The sequence below is a fragment of the Arabidopsis lyrata genome (genome assembly GCF_000004255.2).
Source record: "Arabidopsis lyrata subsp. lyrata unplaced genomic scaffold ARALYscaffold_8, whole genome shotgun sequence".
In the NCBI taxonomy this organism is placed as follows: Eukaryota; Viridiplantae; Streptophyta; class Magnoliopsida; order Brassicales; family Brassicaceae; genus Arabidopsis; species Arabidopsis lyrata.
Window position 1 is genome coordinate 11,752,541 of NW_003302548.1, and position 13,391 is coordinate 11,765,931.

A 13,391-nucleotide genomic window follows, 5' to 3' on the forward strand; every position below is an offset into this window, starting at 1 on the left:
TGGCATCTTTTTTTCATGACCGTTGCCACCAACGTCCTTGGTTTTTGGTGGATTTACGCCATCCAACCGCTCATAATAAACTTGCTCACCGGTCAAAGATTCAGGTGGATACTCTTTAGAAGCGTCTCTTCCTTTAAGGAAGTCTTTTTTATTTTTCCGTAATGGATGACCATGAGGAAGAAATCTTCGGTGACAATCAAACCAACATGTCTTCCTTCCATTAGGTAGATAAAATGACTTTGTACTTTCCATGCAAATTGGACAAGACAGTTTACCGTGTGTGGTCCATCCTGATAACATGCTATACGCCGGAAAATCGCTTATCGTCCACATCAGCACTGCTTTTAGATTAAAATTTTGATTCAATGACACATCAAATGCATCAACTCCAGTAGACCACAACTCTTTTAGCTCCTCAATAAGAGGTTGGAGGAAGACATCGAGACTACCTCGCGGGTGATTTGGCCCAGAGTTCAGAATTGTGAGAAACAAGTACTCTGTATTCATGCACATACCTGGGGGTAAATTATATGGAGTCAGGATCACAGGCCACAACGAATGATTACGAGACATGCCAAATGGATTGAACCCATCTGTACATAAGCCAAGATATACATTTCGGGGTTCTTCCGCAAACTCGGGATTTTGCTCTTGGAAATATCTCCACTCTGCCGCATCTGAAGGATGATTCATTTCTCCTTCCTTTGATTGGTGCTCGGAATGCCATCGCATTGCCGCTGCTGTCTTGTGGCTCTGATACATTCTCTTCAATCGGTCACCAATAGGTAGATACCACATTCGACTATATGGTACTTTGGTTCTACGACGATCATCCTTAGGCTTCCATCTTTGTGCACCACAAAACCGACATTGATCTTCTTTTTCAGTTTCTTTCCAGAAAAGCATACAATTGTTCATACAAACATCAATTGTATGATATGGAAGACCTAAATTGCGCATCAATTTTTCGGTCTGGTAATGCGAACCGGTTGCCTGGTTTCCTTCTGGTAAAAAATCTGTCAACATTTGGCAAACCGAATCCACTAACTTTTCACTCATATTATACTCTGCCTTATTATGCATGAGTCGAGCAGCTAACGATAACTGCGATTGACCTTCACGACAACCATCGTATAATGGGTTTTGTGCACCTTCTAACAAGTCGTAAAATTTATTTGAATGGTTACGTACTGGTTCTTCGACATTCTGATAACCTGTATCCTGATCATAGTTATCATCAAACCCCACGTTATAACGAAATGCATCGTTCACCATATCCACATAAGGATCTTCTACAACATAACCCACCTCTTCATGATTCTCACTTTGATATGTCCTATCAGTGTGACTCGTTCCTATATCCATATTGAGTTCTTCCCCATGTCTATACCAAACATAATAATCTGGCATAAATCCTTGACTAAACAAATGACTACTAACTCTTCTACCCGAGACCATATGTTTTTCATTCTTGCACACACTACAAGGACAGTGAAATTTACCGCGGTTACTCTGTACTATAGGCTGGCTATTAGCAAACGTCATGAATTCCTCCACACCGGCTACGTACTCTGCTGACAAATTTCCCGTCACTTCGTCGAACCGCTTGTACATCCACTCCCGATAACCACCATTACCGCCATAATTGTAATTTCCCGTCATTACCAATAAAATATAAAGAAACTAATTTTTTGAAAAGTGTTTATTCCAAATTCGTTTTTTTTTTTCGAATTCGTTTTTTTTTCTTATGTGAAGGAAGAGAGAGGAGATGAGTGAAGAGAGTGAGTGCTGTTTTCTTTTATATAGACAATTTTTGGGCGACTAATTGGCGACTAAAAGTTGTAGTCGCCAAAAAACCGGTACACCTACCACAAACGAAAAAAACGTGTTTCTTAACTGTAAAATACGACAAATTGGCGACTAATTTACGACTCGCCGAAAGAGTCGTAATGTAGTCGCCAATTTAGCGACTAATATATACTGTCGGAAAATAGTCGCTAAATTAGCGACTAATATACGACTATAATATATATTCTACTTATTAGTCGGTAAATAGTCGCCAAATAGCGACTACATTACTGACAACCTGTTTTCGTCGCTCTTTGGCGACTAACTTACGACTACTTTTCTTTAGTCGTTAAATAGTCGTAAAATTGTGACATAATAGTCGGTAAAATTGGCGACTACATTAATAGTCAGAAGCTGTAGTCGGTAATCGACTGTTTTCTTGTAGTGACACGTGATTAATAATAAGTCAGATAAAAGCAATTTATTTGGCTATTAATGCATATGTATGAGTGAGTTAGAGATTTTGGATTTACGAGATGAGTGGCCACCTCACTTGATGGGAAATTCAAAGACAGCATTTTAAAACTCAAAACAAAATTGTTTATTTCTCAAATATATGAAGATATTGAATACAAATGAGGAGAAATAAACAATTTTGTTTTGACTCATTTTATAGGATGATCTCAATTTAGTGAACAAACTAAAATTAAATTAAGACGTAAGCATAGAGTTTTGGTAAACAAGGAATAAATGGGAGGATAATTTGTTCTTGCGGCTGTGGGAACAATATGGACGAAGTTAAAGAGCACTGATTTTGAATTAGGAAAGTTTTGGTAGAAACAAGAGTCTTTGACTTCTTCACACTTTTGGGATATTGCATCAACTTATTAATAACAACAATCTTAAAAAAGTAATAGCTCGTGTGTTGTGAACGGTCGGTATTGAGAGAATGGCAACGATGAGCAAATTGATGGCCAAAACTTTGTTTTTGTTATGTGCAAGATACAAATTTCTACTAAAAGAAACATTCCTAAGTACTCATGGCCATATTGGCAGCATGAAATAACATATCATTCAACTAGAGAAAGATATATAGCCGGATAGGTGAGCATTCATTTCAAAGGAAAATGGGTTCCTCTTGATCAAAATAATGAGTTCGTAGTGCGGAGTAATATATCTCAAATCAGAATCAAAGCCGCATCAATAAGTGGAGTTATTCAAGGTATATAACGAAGGCAGCCACAATCTTAATCTCTCTAACTCAAGTTTTGTGGACCGTATCTGTCGATTAGAGCCGTTTTCAACGGATATGCCTGTCGGTTTACGGCTGTTTTTTTTTCTTTTTTTTGGTTTACGGCTGTTTTCTTGTATTATAAACTCGTCTTGTCCCAAGACTAAAAAACATTAAACTGCAAATTCACCATGCAAAACCCGCATGTGTTTGTCAGTTTAATTTACTCGCACCCACTCTGTGTGTCTTGCCTTCAAAAACATGCAAAGCCGCGACCACAAAGCTTGCAAGATCCGCAAATTCGCGGATTAAAATCTTAAGGTCAAATCAGCTCTGTGGCGGGGCAAGTGAGATTAAGCTTGCACTATGGCCCCAATTTAAAGCAGTGAATGGATTCTAGAGAGTGGTTTTGAGATAGAAATCCATATACTCAACGGATTTTGCTAGTATGAACTATATGAATTTATCATTAGAGTCAGAGTAGCCTACAATATCTCCATAGCAGGATTTGGGTTCAAAACCTGCAGAAAAATATTGAACTCATTACCAATAGAGATATCATACTTAAAAAGGAAATATCGTAAACTGTGAGGACGTTAAGAGAACTTTCGATATGATGAGAAAGTAACTCGTTTTCGAATTTTTCCTTCAGAGAGATTCTTCATCATTCACAACCCTCAAGGACCATAGTAGAACAAATGTATAATCAAATATCAATCACCAATTCTCTCTTTAGGAACTACGAAACAATCAACAACACATTCCACTTCAATAAACGCTTGCTAGTCCAAGAGTTACACAATTCTCTTGGTTTATATAAAATCGATCTCTTTTCTTAACATTTGTTTTGTTTTTGCATGCATAATAATAGATATAAATAGATCTAAAACCAATTATTTTAATTTGAGATTTGCTAAGTTTTAGAAACACGAATAAATCCAATCCCTTAAAAAATGAGAACATGTGGTTATCAAAGTGATACGACAGAAATCCAACGAAGAGTACCGAAGCGACCACAATTACAACAGCTTCCACTAAGAGGATTATTGTAGTAACCACAGTTAGAACAGCTTACAGCTGTACAAGTAAGAGAAGCCTTCATTATCTCCACGGAAAGATTTGGGTTACTGGCGACGAACAATTTGAACTCATCAGAGCTAGCAATCGTTATTATATTCTTTTTGATATAACTAAAGGCTGCATCGTGAAGGACTTTGTCAAAAGGGATTTGGGCGAGCTCAAGGAGGTCAAGAGAATTCGACAAACTCAGAGAAGATATAAGCTTGGTTCTGCATAGGTCTCGAAGATGCATAATCTCGTATTTATCAGCCGCAAGATAGAGTGAGCGAGCATGTTGTTTCACGTTAGCAGAAAGCATTGTGCCATCACTGTATATAAACTCAACAAACGCTTCTAACTCTTCTTGTTTCATATCTGAGAGAGTGATTGTTTCCACTTGTTTTGTCGAAGTCTTAACCTCCTCTAATTCCAACATCTTCCTAAAAACCTCCGATCTTGATGCCTATTCAAATTCCAAACATACATGTGAGAAAACTTCATTGATCACACATAAAAAAAAAAAACACATAGATTCTTGAATCAGATTATGATATCAACAAAGAGAGAAGATGAAAGAAGAGACCAGAATAAGTTTGTGGGCAGAGATAGCTGAACCCTCATCACTATTCTTTGCCTTGAGCATTACGTCAACTTTCCATTTTTTTGCCAAAACCTTTGCAAGTCCACCCGAGAAATGCTCTTTGTTAGTTAGAGTTGCCATATCTATAATATTATATATTGTCGTTGAAAGATGATGGTGGTTTATATAGAGAATACAACGAAAACGGTCAAATGACTTTTGAAGACTTTGGAAATGGAGAAGACAGAAATTTAGTACAATGAAATTCCCAAGTCCAAACTCTTAATTGGCCTCCTCCTCTCTTGAAAATTGTGTAACGGAATCAAACTGGTGCCAAAGAAGAATTAATAATTTGTTTGGAATGATTGAGTTATTGACTTTATATTGATAAATACATTATCCCTAAACATATGAACAAAATGATATACTAAAACTATAGTTCACTTTGCATAAAACACTAATATGTGAAAGGTTTTTGCCAAAGAGCATCAATGCAACGATCCTTGATTTGTTCTTGAGGCTATGGGAACAATATGGACGAAGTTGAAGAGCACTGATTTTGAATTAGGAATGTTTTGGCACAAACAAGAGTCTTTGACTTCTTCATACAATTTTTGGATATTGCATCAATCTTAAAAAAAGTCATAGCTCGTGTGTTGTGAACGATCGGTATTGAGAGAATGGCAACGACGAGAATATTGATGGCCACAACTTTGTTTTTCTACTAAAAGAAACATTTCGCCATTACTTTACGCTTCCGGATCATCACTTGTTTCAGCCATATAGATTAAGGCATCTCTTATTTTTGGTGCTTCGAATCTGATTGCCTTAACGCATGAAACATGACTATCTCAACGAGTTTGAGATAAATTATTAGTTGTGAGTCCACCCACTATATCTTCAAGTATTTTCCATCGCTTAGTTGAAGATGAAAACAAACGATAAATACGTTGAATAATCCCAAAAAATGATATTGCCTTTGTAGAAGTGGTCGCTGATGTGAGTCAAATTAGACCTAAGACTACTCTCTCAAATAAGAGATCAATTGTAGTACTTTAGGGTCGAAATAAACAAAAGTCCCGTGTTCACACAATAGACTAACAGGTTTTAAATTAAGTAAACAGAAAAATAAGAATATTAAAAATAAAGAAAGCAATTAAAATCGGTTGTAAATTCAGATGAGGAAAACGCCAGGCTTAGGGAATTTCTCAGGAAATAAATAAATAGTAAATCTAGCAAATTAATTAGGAATATTTATTGAACCGTTCTAGAACTCAAAGCACTAATGTATAGCCAACCACCTCTCGAATGTATTGACTAACTAAACCTAATATCAGGAAGTTCCACCTCTCGAATGTAAATCCCTAATTTTAGACTAGCATTAATAACAGGTTTGATATCTTCACAAATATTCATAGACCACCTCTCGAATGTATCTTAGTAATTTCTGCCCACCTAAGATAGTTCCAGTAATAGATGACCTCTCGAATCTACCTATTATCTTATGATCAAATTCTAGGTGATCAATCTAGAATTAGCATTAAGAACAATTACAGATGAAGAACTCTAAAGATTAATCCTAACAGGTAATTGATCTACTAATTCATCTAAATCCCTAATGAGAATCCCTAAACCTAACAAGCAAACTACTCAGACATGATCATGGTAACAGAAAGCATGTTATGAATAGAAAGCATAAAGAGATTCAATAAAAGAGATGAGTTAAGAAAGATCTTTTCTGGACGAGCTCTCTCCAATTATTTCCCAAAGGGTTCAAGCTCCCAAGAATACAATAGAATAAGAGATTGAAAGATCTCAGAGATGTCTCTAAAACAAAACCCTAAAAATCTATTTATATGTTCTTAAAAACGTGCAGGGACTTCTTTGAAAATAGAGAAAAGTTCTGGGGAGATTCTGCAAATCTTCATAACTTCAAAGAGACGCGAAATTGAATTGCCGTCAGATATTGGTGTCGATTGACCCTTACACGGATTTTGGTCTCCGGAATTCTCTTGTAGCACAACTTCTCGGTTTTGCTCCTGAATGATCCATAATCTCTAAATTAGTCCCGAACGTACATAAACCTGAAAAAGACTAGAAAAGACTCTCGAAATAACAAAAAGACTCTAAAAACAATACATATATCATGGCTAAAAACGGTAAAATCCATGATATATTAGTTGCCATATCACATAATGCAAGGATAAGGCTATGACATCCACATGGCGTATAAAACGCAAGTGGATTGACATCAAGAAATCGTTTTTGAACTCCTTTATATTTTCCCTTCATATTTGATTCATTATACTCTTGTCCCCTAATATCATCAATATTCAAATCTAGAGCAATCAACATATCTTCAATCTCACGAAAAAGTTCCTCTTCTGATGTGCCAACAACTTTCAGAAATGTGAGAAAAAACTCTTCTACCTTGGTTGAATTAGATGAAATATCAACACATCGAATGATAAAAGTCATTTGATCATGATGACTAGCATCGGGAGTGCAATCAAGAATTACTGAAAAGTACTTTGCACATTTGATCTTCTTGATGATCATATATTTGATCTCATCAACTACCATTGCTATAACCTCATTCTGAATTCTATTGCTGATATAATGATAACTAGATTCACCATCTTCAAAACGCCTAAGATGTTCTCTCATAACGGGATCCCAATCAGCAATCATCTCAATAAAGCTTAAAAAGTTTTCATTGCCATCTTCTCCTATCTTTTCGGTACTCCCACGAAAGGCTAAATTCTGTTTAGCAGGAGTCTTTACCAATGCAAAAATTCTTAGCAACACATCTTTGCAATGACTCTTCTCTTTATTGAGCTCATCATGCACATGTTCATCTATGGTTTTCTTTTTTGGTAGCCTCCGCTCCAGTTCTGTCCACTTACTCATGCACACCACATGACCATAACTTGTTTCATGCTTCTTAAGCCTCTCCAAGATTTTTTTCCAATCTTGTACGCCTGTAGATGCGAGCTGAATAACGTTGCTTTCTTTACTAAATAACTTACAACAAAAACAGAAAACTCTGTTTAATGCTTTTGAAAACAAGCCAACGTCTATCTTGTTTCTCTCCATTGCTAAGCTCTCTTGTATAATATGAATGAGAGAAATGTCTACCACCAATCTTGTCTCTTGGAAATTGAAAGCCAACTTCATGTCTTGGCTCATGTCCTTTTTCAACCATAAAATCTCTCCAGTGCTGATAAATGTTTTTCCAATTCGCTCCTCAAATTTCATGATGCTCCTAAAATATCAGAAATTTCATGATGCTCCTCAAATATCAGAAATTTCATGATGCTCCTCAAATTCAGAAGTATTCTCATTGTTTTACTCCATCTCATTCTCATCCTCAACGACATTTACATTCTCATCCTCTTGTGCTTCCACATTCTCATTATCTGACTGATTTATGTTTTCAGCCATATTTTCATCAGACCCACCACCAACCGAAGTATTAAGATGTTCAATTCCGTGACGTAGAAGCAGTGGCTAAGGACTAATCTTGGTTTTCTTAACGTACCTTAGCATATAATTTTCTTGAGAATTTAAGAACTTCTCTTCTTTTTTTCTTCTGCTTTTTTTTATCCCATCCATGAGCGTGATTTCTTATTGGTACTGGAGGCATCTTCTGAAATTTTTAAAAGAAGATGAGTGTAACAAATCAAATTTAAAACCAACACTAATGACAAATCACCAATTCATTCGATAACCAAAAATTCTACATCAATTTTTTGTATGTACTAGTGAATAGTGATGATCGGCTTTTTTCGTAGAATAGGAAAGAAGAAAAGATGTAATAGAAGTAATCGTCGATTAGTCCTTAGCCACTGCTTCTACGCCTCTCTTTTTTTTTTATCTTTGGGATTTCACTTTTGACATTCTAAATTTCTTTGGTCTTTGTGTCTAGGTTTTCTTTTAAGTTTCTAATTCATTTTCTAAATTATTCTTTAAGCATAATCATGTGGGCATGTGGATTGTCGCCTTATTTTAATCTCGTGTACCAACTCCAACCAATATCAAAACATGAAGCGTATTTTAAATATGATCTAGATAACAAAATTTAAACCGACCACTTTAGTTTCACAAATTGGAACTGGTTCTAAAGAAATGAAACAGATTAATCAAGATCTAAGACTGATTTCAACATAAAGATACAAAAAAGAGAGAGAGAGAGAGAGAGAGAGAAAGAGAGAGAGAGAGAGAGAGAGAGAGAGAGAGAGAGAGAGAGAGAGAGAGAGATCAACGAAATGGAACCATGCCAGCCATGAATTCCATAAGCTATATAGAGAAAGAGGAGCTTTGATTAAACCATGATGAATAAAAAAAACCAGAATTTGTTCAGACATGTGATCGAATGATTAAACAATGATGAATAAAAAAAACCAGATTGGGAAATCAGAAATTAGAGTTTGTAAATTGCAAAAAGAAGAGACATGCAATTTATGAAGCCCTAAAATCAGAATATGCAAGAATTTCTATTTTTTACCCGATAAAAGTTGAGGATACCGGAATCAGAAAAGGAAGAGATTTGGAAGCTTTTTTGTGTGAATTCATGTTGTCCCATTGTTGAAGAAGAGAAGAGAAGCGAAGTGGAGATATCGAGATCGTGGAGGAGGCGAAACAGTTGTAAAACATGATTATTTTTTTCTGTCGTGTATTTTTTTTAAAATTAAAAAAGTAAAGTTTAATTGTTTTAAAAGGTGAAAGTAGAAAATTTGGGACTTAATCCACGTGTCAAATAGATAGAGTTGCAGTTAATAGTAAAATGACTTGTGAATTATTAGATAAAGATTAAACGAAAAATGCTAAACATGTAGAAATTTCCATACAAATAAAAAATAATAATAGCAATTATAAGAATTTGGGCTTTAATACACAAAGAACTCAAAACAAATTTATAAAACTAATGAAACCCATAAGAAGCCTTATTAAAAAAATGTGGCCTACTAAGTTTTAAAAATTTGGTGGCCTTAGGCAAATGCCTTTCTCCCACCACATTAAGCACGACACTAGGTCAATGATCCCACTTACGAAATACAACATCAACATGTAAACCTTATCTAAAGCCGAGGAAATCTATATTAGTATTTTTGAAGTATATTTGTTAGCGGGTGGGTTATATTGTTATCCGACAAATTTGGTACCCGACCCGATAAGAAATTTTTTTCAAAAATCTTACACTGGATAGTCCATATCTTTTTTGGATCGGGTCAAAACATACCCGAAATTATGAACCGGATATTCTATATTTAAAAATATAGATATTTAGAAGATTTGGTTAAGATTTAGAAATACAATTCTCCTATCATCTTTGTTTGAACGTTTTTTAACTGTTTTGAATCATCATATAATACATAAAGTTAAAAAAATATTCTCAATTTTTTTTTCTACATATATTGGAATTCAAAATTTTTAAAACGGATATATATTACCCAATTGATGAAAAAAGTGTGTGTTCAACGTCCTATATCGGCTAAAATATTTAGATATTGATTCAGAATCATATTATAAATAAGATCAAAATGAATCCAAATCCGAATGAACAAGAATCTCAACTTAATAAGCATCCAAATTAAAATTATATATCTTTTCATTTGTTTTTTTTAGTTTAATTGTTTAATTTTACCGGGAATGTTAAATTTTAAACTTTTAAAAAGTTTTAAATAATATAATTCATATATTTAAACTCAATAAAAAGTTTATAATATTATGAACATTTGAACATATATAAAGAGTTACAATAACACGTGACGGGTTATATTGCTATACGGGGTTATATAACGGGACGAGTTTTTAAGAAGTTTTAAATATTATAAATCATATATTTAAAATCAATAAAATTTTTATAATATTTAGAATATTTGAACATATATAAAGAGTTAAAATAGTATGGAACGGTTATATTGCAGGACGGGGTTATATTGTAGGACATGATTACATTGCATAACGGGGTTATATGACGGGACGAATTTGAATCAAAAAAATTTAAAACATCATTAATCCGCTGCTTCATTACGGGTTAAATCTTCATTTTATTACTTTTTTTAACACCACCAATATTAGACATATCGAATGATCCTAACTAAAATAAAATTATAGAAAACAAAAATTGTCTTGTGGTACACGGTTACTTAAAAACAATTGTAAACTATAAAATATAAATGTCATATAAAATGATACAATTTGCAAAATTTTATATATAATATACTATTAAATTTTAAAAATCATTAATTTTAAAAATAATTGTCCCGCGATGTACCGCAGGTTAAAATCTAGTTATTGGAATAAACCCAACCATGGAAGAAAGTAAAAAGAAATTGGAACTGACGATCAAACCGACTACTTAGGAAATTGGACTAATAAAACCTAAACACGATGCTGACCAGCCGAAAAGAGTAGCAAAACGATTCCTTTTGATTATTTGGGGTTCTCGAGATGGAGATCCTAATGAGGGATGAGTTGGAGATCGTGGTCTCTTCATCTTCGGTTGCTTATTTTTCCACCCGATAATCATCTTCCACATCTATTTAGTGGTTGCAGATTTGATCACAACGTCTGAAGTAACTCTAGGGCGATAAGCCAACATCATGTTGTAGCCACTTTGACGGAGACGGAGACATTCATACATAAAATCATCATATCCACAAATAATCATGGCATTGCGAGGATGAATAATCAAGTTACTCCACTCGCGCATTCTTTTCTTATCTCATTATCGCTCACTTGTTTGCTTCTGGTTTTTGAAAAAAAACAAATTATCAAATCAGGTTAGTGAAATCTTTCAGATAATTATTAAGAGTGTAAATCACTAACCGTCATGACAGCTGTAGAGAAACACTCCGTTGGTTGGTTGTTGTAGTGTAGTCTGGACGGTCTCAGTAAGCTTATCGTTGTTTGAGATAACGCCTATGATGTCCACATGGACTAGATAGTCTAACCTCCTCAACAATTGCGTTATACGATGACCGATAGTATTAGCATCAATTCCAACATTGGCAAACAATTCTCCACATCCCACCATATTGTGGTGGGAGCATTAGCATTCAATTGTGATACTCGTGAGTTGCTTTGTCCGGATCCCATAACCTGAAATAAATTGACAAACTAAAAGATGCTCGAAGTTTTTTTTTTTTTTTTGAACACCAAATGCTCGAAGGTTGTTTGCAAAGAAAACAAGTATGAGAAAAACGTATCACAAGAATACTTACAAAGTTTGTTTTTTTGCCCTTGGATCAATAGTGACTCATGTTGTTGCTTTTATAGAATAATGTGAGCTATTTCACTTGCTCAATAATTTTTTTGTTTCTCACTTGGCTTTCTAATAATTGATGTTTAGTTACAATCGACTAGTATGAAATAATTAAATAGAAAAAAGAAATAAAAAGAATTTCTCCTTCATTTTTAGTGGTTTTGTTGCAAGGAGTATTGTGTCGTATATTACAGATGCTTTGGTGTCTTTGCAATTATGTTTGTTTCTAATGTTATGTATGTTCTTTGCTTTCCTACTATAGTAGCTTGTTTTTAAGTCATTCTGGCTCTGTCATCATTTCATATAAACAATATTAATGGAGACTAGAGAGTAATCATCTATAAAATTTTGTTTTACAAAATAAAGAATTTTTTTTCAAAAGATTAAATATAGTGGTTGAGATTGGTCTTTCTATGTAAGAAGAACCCGTCATAATTTACTAAAGCGAAAAAAGTAGTGTAGACTAGGAACCTATAATTCCCAATTATAAAAAAGATAAAAATGATATGTGAGAGAGAGATATATTTTTTAATGGATATTGGATACAAATGCCTCTTTAATTATCAAGATATTTTTTACTGACGGTTGAATAAAGTCGAAACATCAAAATCTCCCTTACTCTCTCAACCCAAACTTTTTTAATTCACACGTAGACGGTTTAGCTTTTCAGAATTCTTCTCAAACCCGAAATAATCCGACTTCATTTTTAACTGATCTCATTTTTTTAATTATGTTTTGGTGTCAAAACTAATCAATCCATGGAAAGTATACCCTTATAAAAAAAATCTACGAAAACTACATAAAAAGAATTTAACAGCTCTATACATTTATTTTACTAATTTCATAAATTTATCAAACAAAAACAAATAATAATTAACCAAGAGTTTAAGATATTCTATAGCTTGTATGTTGTCTCCTGCCTCCATGGCTTTAATATTAACATCTCACTCTGTCTAGCTATCTCTCTCTTTTAGTCCTGAATATTATTTTCTCTTAGCTAGGGAAATTGTAGAGATATAGGTGGATATTGGATACAAATTCCTCTTTAATTATCAAGATGTTTTTTTTACAACGGTTGAATAAATTCAAAACATCAAAATCTCTCTTAACTTGACAAACGAACTTGAAAAAAGTTTTGAATGATTATGGTTAAATACTTAAAAGTTAAGTAAAAACTTATGATTATTTACTATTAATAGTGTTATTTATAACTTTATATTTAATTCGAGTATAATATAATAATCTAATATAAAAATAATTTCTTAAAAAAATTGAAAAATATAAAGAAATATCATACATACATTAAATACAAACGAGTGTATATAAAATAGTTAGATTCAGATTACCAAATGTGTGATAATGTGCACTCAATTCATTATTTTCAAGTAGTTTTTAATAATTATTATTAAAAATTCAATTTTATTTAAAACTATGTTAAGAAAGAAAAAAAGCTGGGAAAAAAT

General features: G+C 33.6%; 2 protein-coding genes across 2 annotated transcripts; both read right to left on the bottom strand.

Annotated features, from left to right (window-relative positions):
- Positions 1-3,989: 3,989 nt before the first annotated feature.
- Positions 3,990-4,983, bottom strand: LOC9301717 (BTB/POZ domain-containing protein At5g48510). The gene is made up of 2 exons (XM_002865597.2): positions 4,662-4,983; positions 3,990-4,541 (listed from the first exon to the last, which is right to left on the bottom strand). Exons 1-2 carry the CDS (start codon positions 4,797-4,799, stop codon positions 3,990-3,992), a joined length of 690 nt encoding a protein of 229 aa, XP_002865643.1. The 5' UTR covers positions 4,800-4,983.
- Positions 4,984-5,054: 71 nt separating this feature from the next.
- On the bottom strand, positions 5,055-8,293 carry LOC110225770 (zinc finger MYM-type protein 1-like). The gene is made up of 3 exons (XM_021015740.1): positions 8,200-8,293; positions 6,843-8,081; positions 5,055-5,060 (listed from the first exon to the last, which is right to left on the bottom strand). Exons 2-3 carry the CDS (start codon positions 7,914-7,916, stop codon positions 5,055-5,057), a joined length of 1,080 nt encoding a protein of 359 aa, XP_020871399.1. The 5' UTR covers positions 7,917-8,081; positions 8,200-8,293.
- Between the last annotated feature and the right edge of the window lie 5,098 nt (positions 8,294-13,391).